This window comes from Bufo bufo, chromosome 7 (genome assembly GCF_905171765.1).
Source record: "Bufo bufo chromosome 7, aBufBuf1.1, whole genome shotgun sequence".
In the NCBI taxonomy this organism is placed as follows: domain Eukaryota; kingdom Metazoa; phylum Chordata; class Amphibia; order Anura; family Bufonidae; genus Bufo; species Bufo bufo.
In genome coordinates this window covers 167,236,776-167,261,041 of record NC_053395.1, presented here as the reverse complement: position 1 = coordinate 167,261,041, position 24,266 = coordinate 167,236,776, and the positions used below count along the sequence as shown (strand labels likewise).

The following is a 24,266-nucleotide window of genomic DNA, read 5'->3' as shown; positions in this document are numbered from 1 at the left end:
ATTACTGCCAAAAGGAACATTGAAGGCTAAAACAATTAATCTTTATTGAGTATCTTGACTAAAACTAATGGGAAGTAATAACCCTATATACCAAAAAGTGTCAAGTATAAATTAATACCTATGGTTGCTCAAGAAGTGATACTACCCCCCTGAGTGTTATAAGAAACAATCCCCCATGGTGTACCCTCTTGTAAATATTTGTGAGAAACCAGGTAAATAAATAATTACCATCAATTGAACAACATATACGCCTACACAAAAACAACAGACTGTATGATTCTGTATATCTCTTGTTCACTATAGCACTATTAGACAAGTAGATAATCAGCCGCTGTGTTGTGTCAGTATTCAACTGTGGATGCTGCTAGAGTGTTGCAAATTATGAGAATGAAATGGAGACATAGTTAAGCAATCCCATTATGGAGTAGTTCCCTTGGGGTGGAACTTGTAGGTACCTTGGGTGGAAATACTCGATAATGGGATTTCTTAACTACTGTAAGTTTCCATTTCATGCTCATAATTTGCAACACTCTAGCAGCATCCACAGTTGAATACTGACACAACACGGCGGCTATTATCTACTTGTCTAATAGCGCTATAGTGGACAAGCGATATACAGTATCATACAGTCTGTTGTTTTTGTGTAGGCGTATATGTTGTTCAACTGATGGTAATTATTTACTTACCTGGTTTCTCACAAATAATTACAAGAGGGAAAACCCTGGCAGATTGTTTCTTATAACACCTCAGGGGGTATTATCACTTCTTGAGAAACCGCAGGTATTAATTTATACTCAACACTTTTTGGCATGTAGGGTTATTCCTTCCCATTAGTTTTAATCGTAAAAGGGGTGTGGAGTGATAGGGGTCCACCATTTTTGATACTTCTCGGCGCAAAAACCACGACCTTGAGTGATTACAGACGATTCTATTTTATTTACATATAGGTGACAACATGTTTCAGAGTTGAAAAACACTCCTTTTTCAAGTCTAAAAGGTGATCAGATTCCATAAATTAGGACAAATAGTATTATACTAGTAATATATAAAGAGACAATAATAGTAGGGTAAGGTACACGCGGATACATATATAGAAAAGAACATAGATACATATATAAAAAAAGGGGGATTCCTTCTAAAAGTCCTTCAATTGAAGGTAAAATTATGTTTCTTAACTATATCATGAGTAAAATCATATCTATAAAATGCATTTTAAATCGATAATGTTGTCTAAATAAAACTACAGTGGGATGCGAAAGTTTGGGCAACCTTGTTAATCGTCATGATTTTCTTGTATAAATCGTTGGTTGTTACGATAAAAAATGTCAGTTAAATACATCATATAGGATACACACACACAGTGATATTTGAGAAGTGAAATGAAGTTTATTGGATTTACAGAAAGTGTGCTATAATTGTTTTAACAAAATTAGGCAGGTGCATAAATTTGGGCACCACAAAAAAGAAATGAAATCAATATTTAGTAGATCCTCCGTTTGCAGAAATTACAGCCTCTAAACGCTTCCTGTAGTCTCCAATGAGAGACTGGATTCTGGTTGAAGGTATTTTGGACTATTGCTCTTTACAAAACATCTTTAGTTCATTCAGGTTTGATGGCTTCCGAGCATGGACAGCTCTCTTTAAGTCACACCACAGATTTTCAATTATATTCAGGTCTGGGGACTGAGATGGCCATTCCAGAACGTTGTACTTGTTCCTCTGCATAAATGCCTTAGTGGATTTTGAGCAGTGTTTAGGGTCGTTGTCTTGTTGAAAGATCCAGCCCCGGCGCAGCTTCAGCTTTGTCACTGATTCCTGGACATTGGTCTCCAGAATCTGCTCATACTGAGTGGAATCCATGCGTCCCTCAACTTTGACAAGATTCCCAGTCCCTGCACTGGCCACACAGCCCCACAGCATGATGGAACCACCACCATATTTTACTGTAGGTAGCAGGTGTTTTTCTTGGAATGCTATGTTGTTTTTCCTCCATGCATAAAGCCCCTTGTTATGGCCAAATAACTCAATTTTAGTTTCATCAGTCCACAGCACCTTATTCCAAAATGAAGCAGGCTTGTCTAAATGTGCTTTAGCCCACCTCAAGCGGCACTTTTTGTTCTGTGGGCGGAGAAAAGGCTTCCTCTGCATCACTCTCGCATACAGCATCTCCTTGTGTAAAGTGCGCCGAATGGTTGAATGATGCACAGTGACTCCATCTGCAGCAAGATGATGTTGTAGGTCTTTGGTGCTGGTCTGTGGGTTGACTCTGACTGTTCTCACCATTCGTCGCTTCTGTCTATCCGAGATTTTTCTTGGTCTGCCACTTCGAGCCTTAACTTGAACTGAGCCTGTGGTCTTCCATTTCCTCAATATGTTCCTAACTGTGGAAACAGACAGCTGAAATCTCCGAGACAATTTTCTGTATCCTTCCCCTAAACCATGATGGTAAACAATCTTTGTCTTCAGGTCATTTGAGAGTTGTTTTGAGACCCCCATGTTGCTACTCTTCAGAGAAAATTAAAAGAGCAGGGAAACTTACAATTGACCCCCTTATATACTCTTTCTCATAATTGGATTCACCTGTGTATGTAGGTCAGGTGTCACTGAGCTTACCAAGCCAATTTGAGTTCCAATAATTAGTTCTAAAGGTTTTGGAATCAATAAAATGACAACAGTGCCCAAATTTATGCACCTGCCTAATTTTGTTTAAACAATTATAGCACACTTTCTGTAAATCCAATAAACTTCATTTCACTTCTCAAATATCACTGTGTGTGTCTCCTATATGATATATTTAACTGACATTTTTTATTGTAACAACCAACGATTTATACAGGAAAATCATGACGATTAACAAGGTTGCCCAAACTTTCGCATCCCACTGTATTACAAGTGGGTGGTCCTCATAATTGATAAATATGTAAAATACTAAATAAATATATATATATATATATATATATATATACAGTTGCAAGAAAAAGTATGTGAACCCTTTGGAATGATATGGATTTCTGCACAAATTGGTCATAAAATGTGATCTGATTTTCATCTAAGTCACAACAATAGACAATCGCAGTCTGCTTAAACTAATAACACACAAATAATTAAATGTTACCATGTTTTTATTGAACACACCATGTAAACATTCACAGTGCAGGTGGAAAAAGTATGTGAACCCTTGGATTTAATAACTGGTTGAACCTCCTTTGGCAGCAATAACGTTTCCTGTAGTTGCAGATCAGACGTGCACAACAGTCAGGAGTAATTCTTGACCATTCCTCTTTACAGAACTGTTTCAGTTCAGCAATATTCTTGGGATGTCTGGTGTGAATCGCTTTCTTGAGGTCATGCCACAACATCTCAATCGGGTTGAGGTCAGGACTCTGACTGGGCCACTCCAGAAGGCGTATTTTCTTCTGTTTAAGCCATTCTGTTGTTTATTTACTTCTATGCTTTGGGTCGTTGTCCTGTTGCAACACCCATCTTCTGTTGAGCTTCAGCTGGTGGACAGATGGCCTTAAGTTCTCCTGCAAAATGTCTTGATAAACTTGGGAATTCATTTTTCCTTCGATGATAGCAATCCGTCCAGGCCCCGACGCTGCAAAGCAGCCCCAAACCATGATGCCCCCACCACCATACTTCACAGTTGGGATGAGGTTTTGATGTTGGTGTGCTGTGCCTCTTTTTCTCCACACATAATGTTGTGGGTTTCTTCCAAACAACTCAACTTTGGTTTCATCTGTCCACAGAATATTTTGCCAGTACTGCTGTGGAACATCCAGGTGCTCTTGTGCAAACTGTAAACGTGCAGCAATGTTTTTTTTTGGACAGCAGTGGCTTCCTCTGTGGTATTCTCCCATGAAATCCATTTTTGTTTAGTGTTTTACGTATCGTAGATTCGCTAACAGGGATGTTAGCATATGCCAGAAACTTTTGTAAGTCTTTAGCTGACACTCTAGGATTCTTCTTCACCTCATTGAGCAGTCTGCGCTGTGCTCTTGCAGTCATCTTTACAGGATGCCCACTCCTAGGGAGAGTAGCAGCAGTGCTGAACTTTCTCCATTTATAGACAATTTGTCTTACCGTGGACTGATGAACAGCAAGGCTTTTGGAGATACTTTTATAACCCTTTCCAGCTTTATGCAAGTCAACAATTCTTAATCATAGGTCTTCTGAGAGCTTTTTTGTGCGAGGCATCATTCACATCAGGCAATGCTTCTTGTGAAAAGCAAATCCAGAACTGGTGTGTGTTTTTTATAGGTCAGGCCAGCTGTAACCAACACCTCCAATCTCATCTCATTGATTGGACTCCAGTTGGCTGACACCTCACTCCAATTAGCTCTTGGAGATGTCATTAGTCTAGGGGTTCACATACTTTTTCCACCTGCACTGTGAATGTTTACATTGCCCAATTTCTTATGCTGGATGGTGGATTGTATGGGTATGAATATAAGTGTGTACACATAAATATGTGTGCACATGTGTGTGTATATACAGTACAGACCAAAAGTTTGAACACACCTCATTCAAAGAGTTTTCCTTATCTTCATGACTATGAAGGCATCAAAACTATGAATTAACACATGTGGAATTATATACATAATAAACAAGTGTGAAACAACTGAAAATATGTCATATTCTAGGTTCTTCAAAGTAGCCACCTTTTGCTTTGATTACTGCTTTGCACACTCTTGGCATTCACTTGATGAGCTTCAAGAGGAAGTCCCCTGAAATGGTCTTCCAACAGTCTTGAAGGAGTTCCCAGAGATACTTAGCACTTGTTGGCCCTTTTGCCTTCACTCTGCGGTCCAGCTCACCCCAAACCATCTCGATTGGGTTCAGGTCCGGTGACTGTGGAGGCCAGGTCATCTGGCGCAGCACCCCATCACTCTCCTTCATGGTCAAATAGCCCTTACTTTCAAAGTTTTCCCAATTTTTAGGCTGACAGACTGACCTTCATTTCTTAAAGTAATGATGGCCACTCGTTTTTCTTTAATTAGCTGCTTTTTTCTTGCCATAATACAAATTCTAACAGTCTATTCAGTAGGACTATCAGCTGTGTATCCACCTGACTTCTCCTCAACGCCACTGATGGTCCCAACCCCATTTATAAGGCAAGAAAACCCACTTATTAAACCTGACAGGGCACACCTGTGAAGTGAAAACCATTTCAGGGGACTACCTCTTGAAGCTCATCAAGAGAATGCCAAGAGTGTGCAAAGCAGTAATCAAAGCAAAAGGTGGCTACTTTGAAGAACCTAGAATATGACATATTTTCAGTTGTTTCACACTTGTTTGTTATGTATATAATTCCACATGTGTTAATTCATAGTTTTGATGCCTTCAGTCTGAATCTACAATTTTCATAGTCATGAAAATAAAGAAAACTCTTTGAATGAGAAGGTGTGTCCAAACTTTTGGTCTGTACTGTATATATATATATATACACATATATATATATATATATATATACACACACATGTATAAAAAATACACCTACGTGCACACAGACACGTGGAGGTGTGGATATAGAGAGCAAACAGGGTTATTGTATGGCATAGTGATCCGATAATCACTGGATACAATAATTAAAATACTAACAATGTATTACATATGGGGGCGCATCGCATTGCGAAAGTGGTGACTGTGTTGCAAAAGTATGATAAGGTAATTGATGTCAGTGTTAATACCTGAGATGTAGAAACAGAGCCTCCTCATGCAGATATCAAATCATATTAAAAAAAGAAACTCCCCCTTTTTTATATCATCATTTCATGCTACTACACCAATCAATTCACCATATCCATTCATCTACAGGATTAGTCATCATCACATTATATAGCCTTCTATGCATTAGTATATCACTATACCATCATTCACCAGGGTTCTTGATTTCATCTAAATACACTCAACATAATGTAACACTCCCAATTCATGCAGTCATATAGCCACTCCATATTCCACTATCTATTCATACATCCACATCAGCCATTTGATGTTATCATGTCCACCTACGTACTTATAGCACCAGTCATCATCACTACCCATGTAGCTATAATACGATCTACCCTTAACACATCTGTATATCACCAGACTACTATCCACTAGCGCTCTTTAGTTCATTATCTCAGAAGCATTCAAAAACCTGGTTTAATATACAGTACACACAGTATCTCCTCACAAACTCATACAGTTCATCCCTTCTTTCTCCCAAACCCTAAGACCACTAATTCATTCTGAAACATATATCTACAACAGCAATCCAAACACACTTTAAACCTCCCTCCTTTCATCAATCACTAAAACTGACCAAATAACTCAAGTATGAACTCAGCTTTACAGGTCGATGTTAGCGCCAAGAAAAAGCGCACTCCATTTACACCATTGTCAGCGGATTCCACATAGATGTTTACAGAACCTGTTCTATTAAACGCTTATACAAGTAGAGCCCCCCGACAGAGTGGAGAGGGTGTCAGCAGTAAGTTTGAGTTGACGTCACTGATTATTTTGCCCTTCCTCTGATCCGTCAGAACAATAACCCCCCAAAACGGCTCCCGTCTGTGGAGCATCCGTCTTCACTCGGTCAATATTTGGTCAGTAATCCATCAGTATTGCTAAAGCCAAAAAAACAGGAGTGGATTCAAAGCAGAGACGACACGTGAATGGAATATTTGCATGTCTTCTGTGTTTTGTACCCACTCCTGCTTTTGGCTACCAAATCATAAGCCAATTCTGATGCAAAATAGGGATCATGTCATGCAGGCCTTACAGCTGTTACATAGACATAATCCGTTGTGCGTCTAATTTTTCCTTCCTTCTGACAGATCAGAAGAAGGGTCAAATAAATGATTATGTCAGCCAGGCCGAAAGGAAAAATAATGGCCCAGTCATGAAGTGGGGAGGGTGGGAACAGCATGAGAAGTCCACAGAGTGGCCCTATGACATAGTGGTAAGGTGGAAGCAGCATGAGGAGACCACAGAGTGGCCCAATGACAGTGTGGAGGTGGCAGCAGCATCAGGAGGCCACAGAGTGGCACAATGACAGAGCGTGGAGGTGGCAGCAGCATCAGGAGGAGGCCACAGAGTGGCACAATGACAGTGTTTAGGTGGCAGAAGCAGCATCAGGAGGCCACAGAGTGGCACAATGACAGAGTGTGGAGGTGGCGGAAGCAGCAGCATAAGGTGGAGGCCACAGGGTGGCACAATGACAGTGTGGAGGTGGCAGCAGCATCAGGAGGCACCAGAGTGGCAAGGTGACATAGTGTTGAGTTAACAGCAGCATCAGGAGACCAAGGTGATGGAGGTGGCAGCAGCATCAGAAGACCACAAAGTGGCAAGGTGACATAGTGTGGAGGTGGCAGCAGCGTCGGGAGACCACAGAGTGGCAAGGTGACATAGTGTGGAGGTGGCAGCATTAAGAGACCACAAAGTGGAAAGGTGAAATAGTGTGGAGGTGGCAGCAGCATCAGGATACCACAGAGTGAGAAGGTGACATAGTGTGGCAGTGGCAGTAACATCAGGAGACCACAGAGTGGCAAGGTGACATAGTGTGGAGATGACAGCAGCGTCAGGAGACCACAGAGTGACCCGGTGACAGAGTGGGGACGTGGGTGGCAATACCAGTACCCGCTGATGAAGGTGGGTGAAATAAGGAGCTCTTGGCATCAGATGTGTGGCATCAGGCGGGTTGCAGCATTAAAGTAGTAGCTGAGGCAGGTAGTCAGAAGAAAATGGTCCCTTGTATCAAAGTGTTGGTGTAGCACCATGGATGATCTAGTCTGATGCATCAGGAATTGGTGGTTGGAAATCCTGGCTGATCCACGCCTGATTCATCTTGACAAAAGTCAGTCTCTCCACATTTTGGGTGGACAGGCGAGTTCTCCTTGAGGTAACTATGGCCCCGCCGCACTAAACACCCGAACTGATGCCACACTACTGGCCGGGCAGGACAGCTTTTCCAGGGCAAATTCTGCTAGTTGCAGCCACAAATCCAGTTTGGCTGCCCAGTAGTCCAGCGGATCTTCAATGTGGGGTGGCAGGGTGCAGTCCAAGTATGCCACCACCTGTCGGTTTAGGTCCTGCTCCAGGTCTAGCTGCTGCGGAGTAGTTTCTTCACTAGGTGGGTGAAAAAAGCTGCTCATTAGCGACTCTAGACTCAAGTTGCTGGTGATGGAGCTGGAACTGCTCCTACCCCCCCCCCCCTCAGCCATAGCAGCCATGGCAGAGGAACGTGAGCGCAGAGGGTCCCCTCGGTCAGACCTGTGAGAGGATGGACGATGGCGCAGATAGGATGGACGATGGCGCCTCATCTTCCTCATCACCCTTTAGCTCCTCTTGCTGCTCCTCCTCTCCTCTCACCTGTGTAGAAAAAACACCCATTTCGCTACACATTGCTTGTGCTCCAATGTCCTCCTCCTCTTCCAGTTCTGCCCCCACAAGTCTCATGTGTCTGTGAGATCTAGGCGCCATGTCTCCAGTCCCCTGATCAGCCATATTTACCAGCATCTGTTCCAGGACATGAAGCAGTGGAATGACGTTGTTCATCCTGTAGTCCTGGCGACTGACAAATAACTCGGCCACCTCAAAGGGCCTGAGCAAACGGCAGGTGTCACGCATTAGCTGCCACTGGCTGACATCAAAGTTACACAGGGAGTACTCCTGTCCGCTTGGTCTTTCTCTGTCCGTATAGTCGGTCCAACATATGGAAGGTGGAATTCCAACGGGTGGAAATGTTGCATATCAGCCTATGGTGGGGGATGCCGTTCTGCCGCTGTAGCTCAAGGAGGGTGTGCTTTGCAGTGTATGAGTGGCTGAAGTGCTGAAGTGCATGCAAAGTTTCCTGGCCATTTTTAGGATGTCTTGCAGATGGGTGGAAGACTTCAGGAACCGCTTGACAACCAGATTTAACACGTGTGCCATGCAGGGCGCATGGCTCAGCCCTCCTTGATGCAGCGCTGACACCATGTTCTTCCCGTTGTCGATCACCATGGTTCCGATTTTGAGTTGTCGCAGAGAAAGCCAAGATTTGATTTCTTGATGAATGACAAGGAGCAGTTCCTCCCCTGTGTGACTCCGTTCACCAAGGCAAACGAGGTGCAGAACAGCGTGCTGGAGGGGCACTGTAAATTGTCCCTGTAGTGGAGGCTGAGGACACGTGGAGGATGATGAGGCAGAGGCGGATATTGTCGCAGGACCAGCTGCGTGAAAACGTGGAGGCGGAAGCGGTGTCACCTGGCCAAATTGCTGGTGCGGCTGTGCAGGAACCACAATTATCAAGTTGGCCGTAAAGGACATGTATTGTCCTTGACTGTGCCGTGCACTTTGGCAGACACCAATAGGCTCAAGGACTGGACCACCTTCTGTTCTACATACGTGTGCAGGGATGGTACTGCCTTTTTGGCAAATAAATTACGGCTTGGGACTCTCCACCTCAGCTTGGCACAAGCCATCAGTTCTCTAAAAGGTGCAGAGTCCACCACTTGGAAAGGGAGGGACTGCAGCACCAGCAACTTGGCCAGGAGCCCATTCAGCTTCTGCGTCGTTGGATGAGTGCATGCATACTGTTGTCTCTTGGCAATCGCTTCGGTGATCAATTGCTGACAGAATGACTGACGAGGAGGAGGAGCAGGACCATCAGATGATGGGAAGGACAGATAGCTCACTTTGGCTGAGGTGGTGGAGCCTTGACTGCCTGAAATTAGGTGCGTGCCACTGGGTGATGCAACTGTTGCTGCGGTAGGTTGGACCACCACATCAGAGCCTTGGTTCCCCCAGGCCACTTTATGGTGACACTGCATATGTTGACGCAGGGACGTGGTGCTAACATTGGCATCCTGGCCACGCTTCACCTTCTGCACAGATTTTACAAATGGCCATGTTCACCTCCTCTGGCGGCTTAACAAAAAAACTTCCACACCGCCGAGTAGGTGATTTTACCCCCAACACTCCAAACTGACTGATTGCTACCACCACTGCTTCCATGAACCCCTGCACCACTACTCTCCGGGCACGTTTGGCTCCGGACCTCCCACTGCTGCCACCCTGCTGACTCCCAGAAACCCTAGTGACTTGCTGGCTCCGCCGCTGCCTCACAGGTGATGATGAAGCCCCTAATTCACCCGGTTCCCAAGTGCGATCAGCTACATCATCATCATCATCGAGTACTGTCTGCACGTCACTGATGCCCTCCTCAACGGTCTCTGGGTCAGGACCCTGACCGCTCGCAACACTAGCTCCCACGCCACTCTCCTCATTACTACTTGCCCGCCTACCGGAGGAAGCTGCGGATGTCTCCTCCACATCTTGTCTGGCCACTAGCTGCTGACTGTCCTCTAGTAGCTCATCCTTGCTGTATAGTGGGGCAGCATATAATACTTCTCTAGCTGAGGGAACAGAAAAAGACAGAGGCAGGTTGAGGACAGGTGAGGGCACAGGGCCTGCTCCTGGGCCATGCCAATTAAGCGTTTTGTCCAGTGGTGACTCTAGGAACAATATATAGGGGGGGCACATAAGATACCACAGTCAAAAATGGGGGGGGGCACTAATAATTTTCACCAATCATACTACTGAAAAAAACTAAATAAGTATATATAAATAAGATTACAAAATACGAGAGTATTGCCGTATGCAGCGATACCTTTTTATTGTACTAACCTAATACAAAAAAGACAAGCTTTCAAGAGTTTTCCTTTCTTCCTCGGTATTGCTTCAGACTACACTCTCGAAAACTTTTCTTTATAGTTTAACATAAAAAAGGGGAAACTGGTGGGTCTGATGTGATATAATCACATTCAGCACAACCCGCTCCTACGACCCCAACCTCAGCACCAATCCACTGGGAATAAGTGGAAGTTGTGCTATTATCCCACACTAAAGATACACCTCGTGGGAGAAATTTGAACCTATTCACGCCCAGGGGGTGTGTGTTCGTGGGAAGAGGGAGCAAGCGATTTTTTCATATAAACGGCTGTGGTGCCATAAAACCAGCTTGTATTGTACAATATAAAAATAATCTTTTTATATATATAATGTGAGATAGTGACAGATCTCACAGAGGTGACTGGCAAGGAAGGGGTGGATAGTGCGGTCCACACCCCTATTCCACCAGGTGCACAATCAGTCTGGGGATAGCAACACAGCCCCAGACTGTACGTCAGAAAAAAGTGAGATCCTGGAAAGGTGATGTTATCATGTTGCACAGCCTGGGGACTGGAGGACTTGGGGAGCACAGAGCGACTCCTGGGAATGGGTCGCAGGGACTTTTTATTTGCACAGCCTAGGGGCTGGAGGACTACAAGGTGGGAAAAGCCCCTGTGTGAACGGGGCTTAGAGGTGAGTCAGGGAATACCTCTGTTTAGTCAGGGCCCAGCCGGGCAGGTATTTATTTTTGTTTTGGTGTACGTGGGAACCCAGTGGTGTGTAACTGGGCTGTCCTGTATGCGAAGAATTTCAAAATAAATGCAATGCTTGGCCCCTAATCCTGCTGTGGATGAAGATCATTGTGTGAATGACCCCCAGATAAGAGCTAATCCCTACAATAAATAATTAGAAATGTATATAGTATTAAAATATTATATAATGAGCTGGTAGTCACTTCATGAGGACTTCTATTTCCGGACATGCGCACCAATGCGTCCCAGCGTGGAATGCATAGATCCCGTTCCAGACATCCGCACCGATGCATCCCGGCTTGGAACGCACCATATACACACTTGCGCACTACCGCTACCCTGCACTTCCGTTTCTGGTCCGCCCTGAAGCTGCCGGACGGAGGATGCAATAATGACGAAGGAAAGCCACTCCCACCATTATTTGGCGATCTTTTTTAAATCAACCAACAGGTATATATACCCCCATGTCTATACCATCTGTGTAAGCTGCTCCTGATGAAGGGACTTGTTGTCCCGAAACGCGTAGAGCCGGATTTTTTACTGCTGCAATAAAGAAATTTGAACAGAAGCCCTGAGTGACTGGCTGCCTTCATCTTTAACACCCTAGAGGCGATCCAGAAGGTTCTAGGTTTACTGGTGTTTTATGCTTATCCAGATAACCCCTCCCCCCATGAAGTGAGTACCAGCTCATTATATTACAAACCGGATTCCAAATAAGTTGGGACACTAAACAAATTGAGAATAAAAACTGATTGCAATGATGTGGAGATGGCAAATGTCAATATTTTATTTGTAATAGAATGTAGATGACAGATCAAACGTTTAATCCGAGTAAATGTATCATTTTAAAGGAAAAATACGTTGATTCAAAATTTCACGGTGTCAACAAATCCCAAAAAAGTTGGGACAAGTAGCAATAAGAGGCTGGAAAAAGTAAATTTGAGCATAACGAAGAGCTGGAAGACCAATTAACACTAATTAGGTCAATTGGCAACATGTTTGGGTATAAAAAGAGCTTCTCAGAGTGGCAGTGTCTCTCAGAAGCCAAGATGGGTAGAGGATCACCAATTCCCACAATGTTGCACAGAAAGATAGTGGAGCAATATCAGAAAGGTGTTACCCAGCGAAAAATTGCAAAGACTTTGCATCTATCATAATCAACTGTCCATAACATCATCCGAAGATTCAGAGAATCTGGAACAATCTCTGTGCGTAAGGGTCAAGGCCGTAAAACCATACTGGATGCCCGTTATCTCCGGGACCTTAAACGACACTGCACCACAAACAGGAATGCTACTGTAAAGGAAATCACAGAATGGGCTCAGGAATACTTCCAGAAACCATTGTCAGTGAACACAATCCACCGTGCCATCCGCCGTTGCCAGATGAAACTCTACAGTGCAAAGAAGAAGCCATTTCTAAGCAAGATCCACAAGCTCAGGCGTTTTCACTGGGCCAGGGATAATTTAAAATGGAGTGTGGCAAAATGGAAGACTGTTCTGTGCTCAGACGAGTCACGATTCGAAGTTCTTTTTGGAAATCTGGGACGCCATGTCATCCGGACCAAAGAGGACAAGGACAACCCAAGTTGTTATCAACGCTCAGTTCAGAAGCCTGCATCTCTGATGGTATGGGGTTGCATGAGTGCGTGTGGCATGGGCAGCTTGCATGTCTGGAAAGGCACCATCAATGCAGAAAAATATATTCAGGTTCTAGAACAACATATGCTCCCATCCAGACGTCATCTCTTTCAGGGAAGACCCTGCATTTTTCAACAAGATAATGCCAGACCACATTCTGCATCAATCACAACATCATGGCTGCGTAGGAGAAGGATCCGGGTACTGAAATGGCCAGTCTGCAGTCCAGATCTTTCACCTATAGAGAACATTTGGCGCATCATAAAGAGGAAGGTGCAACAAAGAAGGCCCAAGACGATTGAACAGTTAGAGGCCTGTATTAGACAAGAATGGAAGAGCATTCCTATTTCTAAACTTGAGAAACTGGTCTCCTCGGTCCCCAGACGTCTGTTGAGTGCTGTAAGAAGAAGGGGAGATGCCACACAGTGGTGAAAATGGCCTTGTCCCAACTTTTTGGGGATTTGTTGACACCATGAAATTCTGATTAAACATATTTTTCCCTTAAAATGGTACATTTTCTCAGTTTAAACTTTTGTTCCGTGATTTATGTTCTATTCTGAATAAAATATTAGAAGTTGGCACCTCCACATCATTGCATTCAGTTTTTATTCACGATTTGTAGTGTCCCAACTTTTTGGGAATCCGGTTTGTATATTGTAATACTATATACATTTGTAATTATTTATATACATATAAAAATATTATTTTTATACTGTACAATACAAGCTGGTTTTATGGCACCACAGCCGTTTATATGAAAAAATCGCTTGCTCCCTCTTCCCACGAACACACACCCCCTTGGCGCGAATAAGTTAAAATTTATCCCACGAGGTGTATGTTTAGTGTGGGATAATAGCACAACTTCCAATAGCATAACCAAACTTATTCCCAGTGGATTGGTGCGGAGGTTGGGGTCGTAGGAGCGGGTTGTGCTGAATGTGATTCTATCACATCAGACCCACCCGTTTCCCCTTTTTTATGTTGTCTCGACATACAGACAACTGTCTGTATAGTGTACCCCAGAGCAGCCTTTCCTCTTATCCCATTCCTCTCTTCCTTCCCTCTTCTCTTGCCAAACACTTCTCCATCCTCTGGCGCTTCAAGTTTTTCTGGTCTCCTGGATTTAGTATCCACGAGATCCGATTAACCCTCAACCTTCTTTCTCTTCACACTTTATAGTTTAAAGCAGTTTTAGCAAACACCAGGGCTGTGTAAATAATCCCATATGTTAAACATGTCACTAAAGAAGACCAATGAACAGACGCTCACAGGCTTATTCAGAAAAGGGTGAAGAGTTTGGAGAAGGGAACAATCTAGGACAACATGACTGAATAGGAAAGTGAGCTGAATTGGAGAATTTTTTTCAAATCAGCTATGTTGTCCTATATGGTTCACTTCTCCTGACTTCTCCAAACTCTTCACCCTTTTGTGAAATAACCCTGTGGGTGTTGCTGGTGTGTGCAACTAAGGGTTCTTTCACACTTGCGTTGTGAGGATCCGGCAGGCAGTTCCGTCTCTGGAACTGCCTGCCGGATCCGGAAATCCGTATGCAAACGGATACCATTTGAAGACGGATCCGAATGCGGATCCGTCTGACAAATGCATTGAAAAACCGGATCCGTCTATCCGGTGTCATCCGGAAAAACGGATCCGGTATTTATTATTTTCACATTTTTAAAGGTCTGCGCATGCGACCGAAAGACCGGATCCGTCAATGCTGCAATTTTAATGCCGGCACTAATACATTTCAATGGAAATGAATGCCGTGTTCCGGAATTTTGGACGGAGAAAATACCGCAGCATGTTGCGGTATTTTCTCTGGCCAGATACAGTAAGAGGGACTGAACTGATGCATCCTGAATGTAATGCTCTCCATTCAGAATGCATTAGGATTAAACTGATCATTTTTTTTCGGGCATTGATCCCCTAGGACGGAACTCAATACCGGAAAAGAATAACGCTAGTGTGAAAGTATCCGTATACTACTACTACTAGAATGCGGCGGTCAGGGGTGCGTGTAACGCAGAGTGCGGTGGTCAGGGTTGCGTGTAACTCAGGGTGCACTGGTCAGGGGTGCTTGTAACGCAAGGTGCGCTAGTCAGGGGTGCATGTAACGCAGGGTGCGCTAGTCAGGGGTGCATGTAACGCAGGGGGTGCTGGTCAGGGGTGCATCGCAGATAGAAAAAGTACTTACAGTTCTGATGTGCTCTGTCCTCGTGCTTTCTTTCTCTAGGCGTGGTGGCAGGGGGAGGGGTGCGCAACGATGTTTCCTGATGTTAAATCCCCAAGCCGCATTATTTTATGCCTCTGCTAGGCTGAAATACACAGGCAGCCAATGGCAGTGCTGCCCTCTTCCTCCCTGCCAATAGCAGCTGAAGTGGGCGGGGGAAGATTCACTTGGCTGCCGACTGCCGAGGAGCCCGTAGTGAAGCGGGTGGGCAGCATGGGCAGTACTTTCAGTTTGGCAAAACTGACAGATCACCGCTGTACTCAGGGACATCTTTAATATTGATGGGACCCTGGGCAAGAATTTACTTGGGCCCCCTGGATCCCGCCTTCCCACACCCTATCATGCAATCACGCCCTCCACCACAACACCCAAAAAAAAAAATCCACACACCTCGTAGAGTAGTAAACTTTAATAATGATGAGTGCCCACTAGAGGTGTTCCTTGGCAGTAATGTACATACTGCCTTTTTTTCTGAAAAGGCAGTGTTTACATTAAAAAGCTTGCAGAGACACCAGAACTACTACGTTTAGCTGTTGTGGTTCTAGTGACTATGGTGTCCCTTAATATAGAGGGGGGGGGGGGGAAGAATCAGCACAAAAGTATCAAATAAAATGGCTGTATCATTATTCTAAAAAATAAAAAAGCACAACTTCTGACACAAATATATAGTATTTTGCAGATTACTTTTTTTTTTTCAATGTGCAGATAGTACTGTACTACTAACCCCTCCATCCACCCCTACATACAGGGTAATACAGCGCCACATACCTCTTACATCCAGTGACGTCTCTTTGATGTAGATGTTCTCTTTCCTCATCTTCTCCTTTCAGACCTTCAGACCAGACCACCATTTTTCAGCCATTTCTAGTCTCTGCAGTTTGACAAACAAAATCTTAGTTTACTACTTTTCCATCATCCTCCCATCTTCTGGACAAATCATCCTACCACCTTAAATACTGTGACGCTGTGCTCCCCAATACTATGCTGCTGAAACAGATAAACCCCCTGATAGTAGTACAATGCAGATAGTGCCCTTTAATAATTATTGGCACACAGAACCCTAAAATAACTGCGCCCAGCAAATAGTGCCCCTGACACTAATAGTGTAAACATAACATCCCCCAAAAATGGTAAGCCGATACCGTGCCAAGGTGCCCCCACAGTAATAGTGCTCCCAAAATTCCCACCAATAGGAATAATTCTCTGCTAGAGCACACATGGTAGTAATAGGGCTCCTACAGTGCCCAAAACATGTCCCCACTGTGCCCCAGAAGTAATAATGCTCATACTAGTAATCATACAATAGTGCCCATACTAGTAATCATTAGTGATGAGCGGCAGGGGTCATATTCGAATTCGCGATATTTCACGAATATTTTTTAGAATATTTGCGAATTCGAGTATTCGTTATATTCTACGATTTTTTTTTACTCGAAAAATCGACAAGGTAATGATCGCGTAATATGCGAATTTTTATTGCGAATTTTTCAATTGCCAAGCAAAAACATGATTCCTCCCTGCTTCTTGCTTGTGGGCCAATGAGTCATAGCACTATATCGAATATATTAGTTTTTTCAAATATTCGTAATATTCTAAAACAAGAATATATAGCAATACAGCGAATATTCGAAAGAAACGAATGTAGAGCAATTTAGTGCTATAATCTTTTTTTTTATAGTTGTAATTTTTTTCCAATCTGTACTTCAGATAAGAAAAAAATTACAACTATTAGACAAACAAGATTATAGCACCATATTAGCTAAATTGCTCTATATTCGTTTTTTAGAATATTCGTAATATTCTAAAACAAGAATATATAGCGAATATTTAAAAAAAAAAACGCTCTACCCTGCGTGAGACCTGTCACTGTCTCACATACCCCCCCCTTCCCTTTGTTCAAGCCCGTGAGGGTGAACATCTGCATAACCACGGGAGGCTGGTGAGAGGGCATCCACCTGGCCTGGACGTGGGGAACAGCCACCCACCCTGCTCTTTGGCTGCTCCCAATAAGAACCGGCCCAGATTGGCTTTACAGCCACACTAAGTAACACAGTGTCAGTGAGCACTAGCTGTCGCTGACACAGAAAATTACCGGTTCTTATTTCACCGAGGCCAGGAACCTTTTTTTTTCACTGACCCAGCCGGGATCCACTGCGGCCGGCTCACAGTCACTGGATCTGCCACACAACTATTAACAGGAACAGTCTTACCACCTGACGTGATTCGGGAGACAACGATATTCCCACGACATCTCTACCAAGATCACCAGCCTTCTCTTGGTTCCTGATATTCCGAACACCGGTAGACTCCTTACTGCAAACGTTGCCGCCGGAAACAGCATGGCCTGGAGTCCCGCGTTTCCTGGACGGTACCTCCAGCCGCACTCTTTAGGACTTTGCGCACACGTGCAGGAAACATAGGATCTCCTGAGAGCCGCACCGCTCTCCACCTCCTTTTCTTCCCGACAGTTGCCCTTGGCAACGGCACACATCTTTTCCTCTGGAACTCCAGCCGCACAACTCGAAGCCTTTTTTCCGCGCCATAGCTGCCAGAAGAACGGAAAGTCTTTGCCAAGCACAAACTCCACTTCCAGGGTCTCACATTTTAAGAGCTCCCATTGCACAGGGCCATAGTCCGTGATAAAGGTCAGAGACACGGTGACATCTGTCTCTGGCCCCTTCTTTAGAAAGTCCAGTACTTCGGGCTTAACCTGGGACACCTGTTGGCGGGCATCTAAAGTGACCCACAGCGGAATTCCCCCAATCACCAACTCGCAGGATCTTTCTGTATAAGATCTTCTGACCTCACAATCACCCATTATGTAGTCCTTCTGCAGGTGGGTCTGCACAGACCTCATAGTGACAACAACAACAAAAAAATTATTAATTATAATATATATTTTTTTTCAATCAGTCTCTTCTCTGGGCTTCTGGCACTTTAAATCTCTGCACCACAGCAAAATAGTCCACAATAGCACGAGCAGCACCTGCTCCACCAAACAAACAGGCTTCCGGCCCTTTAACTCCAGCACAGCAGGATTCAGCAGCACCTGCTCTTTCTCGTCGTTGCCCCTAGCAACCGACCGTTGCCCTTCTCTCATGGACAAAATGCGTGCATCATCCACCAATTGTAGGGGATCAGCTCTCTTTCGGGGGTCATTCTCACAGATATCTTCAGGACACCAAGTTTAAGATCCAAACACGGTGCTTTATTGCGGCACATCCGCGTAAACATAAACAATAATACAAAATAATAAACACTCGCCCGGCTGGGCTCTAACTAAACAAACAGATCCCTGATCACCTAAGTCCCTGTTCACACCCTGTGAACACATGCGGCTTTCTGAGCCAATGTCCCACAGCCTCCTGGCTGTACAGAGCACAGTACGCCCACTGTCTCCAGTCCAGTGTCTCTTGGTGAATCGTGGTCTCTCAGCCCTCCTGGCTTGGACCACACAGAGCCTCCAGGCCTCTGTCCACAGGTAACACACTCCCCCCTTTCTAACACCCTGGGAGGTGCTTGATGCCAGCCTGATTACTTCCAGCTGGTCTGCCTGTGGTGGAATAGGGGTGAGGACCGAACTATCCCCTCCTTCCTTGCCTCAACCCTGCGTGAGACCTGTCACTGTCTCACTATATATATATAGTATGTATATTATATAAGCTATTTGGCAATACATGTACATATATCTAATAGAATTAAAACATATATTAAAAATGTATTACTCTTTTAATTATTATTGTTCTGTGCTTGAAGGGTTTGTACGTGTTTTCCTCTTTATTGTTTTGATACCTGTGATTATGCTTCCAATTATTCTTATTCAATGATTTTCTGGTATTGACTCTGCCAAATATTCAGGTAATTGGTGATGGGAATACTCTTTTTTGGTGATGGGATCTGTCCCAATATGTTCCTTTTCCTTCTGTCACAGATCTCTGATCTGAACAAACGCATGTCCGCTATTGAACGCATGCTAAACCGCTTAGAGGAAAGAATCTCTGTGCAGTCTGATGAGGTAATCCCAACTCATTACCAATTTGCTCAGTATAGAAGACGGCAAATATCCATTTAAAGCCTGACACCATCTAATCCCTTAGTCCACAGGTCAAGGAGGACAAACTGATGCAGACTTGGAGGAAGAAACACTTAAACGAAAGATAGGAGAACTTGCCAGTAACCTTAGTGATAAAGGAGGCTCTTCTGATGATGAGAAAGGACCAAAATTCAAGTCAACAGTGAAACTTTCCAATGAGGATGCTACCGACGATCAGGCCCAGAAGGTAAAACCTTAGGACAGCTAGGGAATGTTAGACATTAAATTAATCTGTCTTTTCTTGTAGACTGATATTTTTGGATACATATCTTGCAGCCCAATAGAGTTTTTGTTTGGAAGTCTACATCATACATAGAAAGTGAATCAAACAATAGCTGGATGCATCCTAAAAGCGACTCCAACTCCAGATGACCCGAGCATGTAGATTTCTTGAATTGGTTAATCAGCGAATAAACCTTTACGTTATCAGCTCATTGTAATCAGAGAGGAACTTCAGGTTTAAAGTGATGGGTTTTTAATGGGAAGGGGAAACACAATTTAGAAGTGTTTCAAGTGGTTATAATATATACATCTCAGTGGATATTTAATAGTTAAACTTGAGATTAAGTTTACATTTCGGAGGGAGGGGCGTTGTTATAAAAAGAGTAGAAAGAATAACCAGACTTCCCATTGCTTCATCCTCTTGCAATAAGGACCCGCTAATGGGAGCTCTCTGTCCCTTGTAGTATGTTCAGTACAGAAAAGGATGCATCATGAAGATCAAAGTGCCTCTTGAGAGAGATGATGTGGACAATTAGCCCACCATCTGCCCTTAGGGCCATACCTCTTCCAAACCCCTATTCATCCATTTAGCGTAACACGTTAGTGGGAAGCTGCATCTTGAGGGATAGCAACATCTCTTTCACTCTAATGGATCTATTTAAATGTAACTAAAAAGAAACATGAAACTGGGAGTCGAGTGTTTTTTGCATTTCGCTGTTATTCAGTCACAGTAAAATATGGATTCACATACCATACATATCTACTCAACATTGCCCCATCTTCATTTCCCACATTTGACATCTGTGCTACATCTGAAAAACATACATTTATTAAAGCACATTTCCTGTTGGTATCTAGAATAGACATATGGATAGAAGGATGGTACTATTGCACAATGACCTCCTCCACTCTCCATAGACCTCTATGGGCAGCTTATCGTATGAATTCTTAGAGAGCGGAGAGCAGAGAATGTTAGTTTAGGAACATAAATATTACAAGGTTTCTTGCATTCATCTATACTTTTGTTTTATGCAAAGTTAGCTGAGGTTAGTGACCATTTAAACATACCCATGACCTTAATTACACTTGGAATTTCTGAATGGACAGTACCTTCTCCCATCTGCAGAGGACCGCAGCTCAGGCTCTCTGTGATATCACAGCCAAAACATTGAGGACCATAAATGCCACTGAGAGAGCCATGCAAGAAGCCTTTGACGGTGAGATCCAACAGCCCATCATTCATTACACCAAACCAGGAGCCAGCGGCAAGGCACAGGCTGAATTCCAGAAATTAGAAGAAAATGTAAGGCATAGGATGTAGTGGATCATATTATGAATAGTGGTAGCATGGTCATGTGTCATGTCAGCACAACAGGTTTCAGTACGTTCTTACAACCAGCATTAGATTTAAAAAAAACTATGAAAGCAGACATTGTGAGTGATGCAAAAGTGTATCTTTTTTCAAAACGGGTCATCTTGTTACACTCATCCTGGTAAAAGTTATGCCAAAAGGCAAGGCAAGGAAGGACACATCTTTCTTTTGAACATTTAACAATGAGTCATGCCACGCAAGTAATATTCATTTGCAGCAATATATCATCTCCAATAACTGGTCAACTTTATATCCAATGTTTAATATTCTAGGTGTACATGATAGCAGATAAGACATATCGACTTGAAAAGAACCTCCAGGATCTGGAGGAACGTACACGTCAGAGTGGAACCACAGATTCTGAGCTTTCAGAATTAGAGGTCAGTGTGGCATCTGCTATGGCACAAGTGCAACAGGCAGAGAGTGAGGTGAGAGGCAAGAATCCCCTCTTTCAAATTTTTTTTTATTTCTTTTTTTAATCTATATCATCTTATTTTTCTTGTATAGGTGTCAGATATTGAATCCAGAATAGCTGCTCTAAGTGCAGCAGGACTCACTGTGTCACCTTCAGACAAGGCAAAGAAGAAGTCCAGCTCTCGGGTAATATAGCACAGGATATATGTTACTCTATATAAAATTTTACTAAAAGAGTAACCATTATTTTTTTGTCCTATAAACTAATTGTACAAGTGGTCATTAGAAACTTTGTAATGTACTGTATATTGTTACAGAAAAATGCAGCTTCCTCCACAGACTCTCCTCCTTTCTGATTTCTATGGTGAACACTCACTCTCAATTCACTAGTAAAATACATATTTAGAGAGGTAGAGATGAAAATGGTCATCAGCTTACTGAGCGTTCAAATTATAACAGCTGCCCCTAGAAGTCTGTCGGGAAGGGAGAGGAGGAGAGTGCAGCTGCTGTAAGAAAAAGAGGGAAGCAGACATAAAGAGATGCTGCTGCTGTTTCTAGTAGGCATTCTACTATCTCACCCCAGTGCTGGATTAATAGCAACAGTGTTCAGTACTGCTGTATAATGTCCTCTACAGTATGTTGTTTCTGCTTCAGAGTAATAGGGTAGCAAGATATTATCTTTTTTCTGAGTGCTGTCTATGGAAGACACTCTGGAGCTCAGTTCAGGTAAAACTGGCAATTATAGTTGGAGATAAGGATCAGGCAAATTGGATTTCAGCTGCCCAACCCTTTTGTTCTCGGAGAGATGAGCTGCTGCCCATGGAGTCTGGCAGTGGCTTCTTCCCGCTCTTCCTACTGAGAACATGATTGCTCAGCTAAACTTAACTTCTGTATGAAGGGATGGGGAATAATAGCTGTCAGGCAAAAAATGGCCAAACAGCTATCTTATGTGTATGGCCAGTCTTAGGCCTCATGCACACGAACGTGTGCTGGCCGTTCCATGCATTGGGGACCGCAATTTGCAGTCCCCAATGCACGGGCATCATCCGTGCGGTTACCGCAGACAGCTGCAGACCCATTCAACTCGAATGGGACTGTCATCTGTCCGCACCGCAAAAACATGTTCTATTTTTTTGCGGTGCCGAGGCATAGAGAGAAACCCCACGGAAGTGCTCCGTAGTGCTTCCGTAGGGTTCCATGCCTCTTCTTCCAGATTGCATCCGGGATATGGTGTGCACACGGCCGGTGACCGTATATTGGCGAGTGTAACTGTGTCTTTACAGAAAGCAATTTTCAAGAAACAGTTGCAACTGTAGCTGTCAGTATCAAACGTCTGTTTGTAGCCTTAGGGTGGTCATTGAAATAACTGTTGGCTGAACAAATTTGTTTGGCCAAATATATATTTTTTTCGGACTCCCCTTAGGCCGAGCATGCAAGTTTAGTTAGTGGGAGTGGGAAATTGTTGCCCTATGTGTTTTATGTCCCATGGGAATGAAGGATCATCATTGCAATCCAACATGTCCAATCCTCCTTTCCCTCTATATGTGCCGATATCGGGTGGCCTGTGTACATGTTAGATGGTTGGTCTAATCTGTTGAAATCAGTGGGTCAGCTGAATTTTTTCTAGTGTGCATGGCACCTTTATAGTGTTATATTACAAGATTATTTGTAGAATTAATATTTTTGCTGTGCTAAAATTATTTCCCTATTTACTATTATTTCCCTATCTACCAGACGACCGCCTCTGCTATATCCAGAAGCACAGAGCCATTTCGCTCCTCATCACCAGAATTACAAAACCTTACTTCAACACCCAGTGAAGCGAAGGTTAGTCCACTTTCATATCAAATATTTGAGCGGACACCATTTAGAAATGTATTTACAGTTTCTTGAAAATGACATTAGTGGAGTGGAGAATGACATTATCTGTGCAAATGCTGTGGATCTACTGGGGCAGTCATAGGCAAACTGCGGCTCTCCAGCTGTTGCAGAACTACAACTCCCAGCATGCAAAGACTGCCTACAGCTTTCAGCCTACAGCAGGGCATGGTGGGAGTTGTAGTTTTGCAACAGCTGGAGAGCCGCAGTTTGCCTATGACTGTACTAGGGAAACACAAAGCATGACTTCAAGGGATATTTCTATCTCATCTGTTTATGGCTAAGGTTGGAATACCCCTAATATGAGGCGGCCAGGGTTACGGAAACAGCCACGGCTTTGCTACTCTGCTTACAAAACTCCCATAGAGGTGAATGGAAGTTGCAGAAACAACATATAGTAGCACAGCAAGCTACACTGTTCACGCAATTTGACAGCTATGGATAGTGCGTATTTTACTGTCATCCGCAGGTGGGTAGAATGAAATGGAGCTCATGAATAAGCCGGACTCCTCTCTAACAGCGAGTGTCTCTTCTACATTACACGCAGGACATGGTGCTGACATACTGTAGCGCTTATTTATTGTAGAGCTGAGGTTATGTTACAAAGTTCCATTCTAGTCAAAACTCTGTGACTTAGCCTCACAAATCGTTTGCCTGTTCTGAACCTCATGGATAATCGATCACTTACTGTATAACGTAGGTAGCAATCATTAGGACAGGAAACAGCTTTGTGTAGTTTATAGTGTTGAGCGAGCATGCTCGGCCGAACTGCTGTTCGGCTCGAGCATCGCTATGCTCGGCACATCCGAGTGCTCGGCCGAATACTGCGGGTGCTCGAGTACAATTTAATACAATGAAAGTCAATGGGAGACCCGAGCATTAAACCAGGCAGCCCCTGCTCTGAAGAAGAGAGGGTGTCTGGTTCACAAAAAAAGGTTAGAAATTGATGGAAACCCCATCAAAATGGTTTGGAAACAGCATTAAGAGGATGGCTGGATGCGTCTTGGACTCCTATTTGCTCCCACAT

General features: G+C 43.7%; 1 protein-coding gene across 10 annotated transcripts in view; it reads left to right on the top strand.

Moving 5' to 3' along the window:
- The window catches only part of MLPH (melanophilin), a 114,128-nt gene that overhangs the window by 84,252 nt on the left and 5,610 nt on the right, over positions 1-24,266 (top strand). For 4 of the 10 annotated variants that reach the window (XM_040439879.1, XM_040439877.1, XM_040439874.1 and 1 more), the window contains 6 exons: positions 19,192-19,275; positions 19,358-19,540; positions 20,702-20,878; positions 21,220-21,375; positions 21,455-21,547; positions 23,096-23,188. In XM_040439879.1, the coding sequence (XP_040295813.1) occupies positions 19,192-19,275; positions 19,358-19,540; positions 20,702-20,878; positions 21,220-21,375; positions 21,455-21,547; positions 23,096-23,188 (786 nt within the window). The remainder of the gene's footprint in view (positions 1-19,191; positions 19,276-19,357; positions 19,541-20,701; positions 20,879-21,219; positions 21,376-21,454; positions 21,548-23,095; positions 23,189-24,266) is intronic. The other 6 variants (XM_040439883.1, XM_040439881.1, XM_040439876.1 and 3 more) reach the window with 5 other exon arrangements.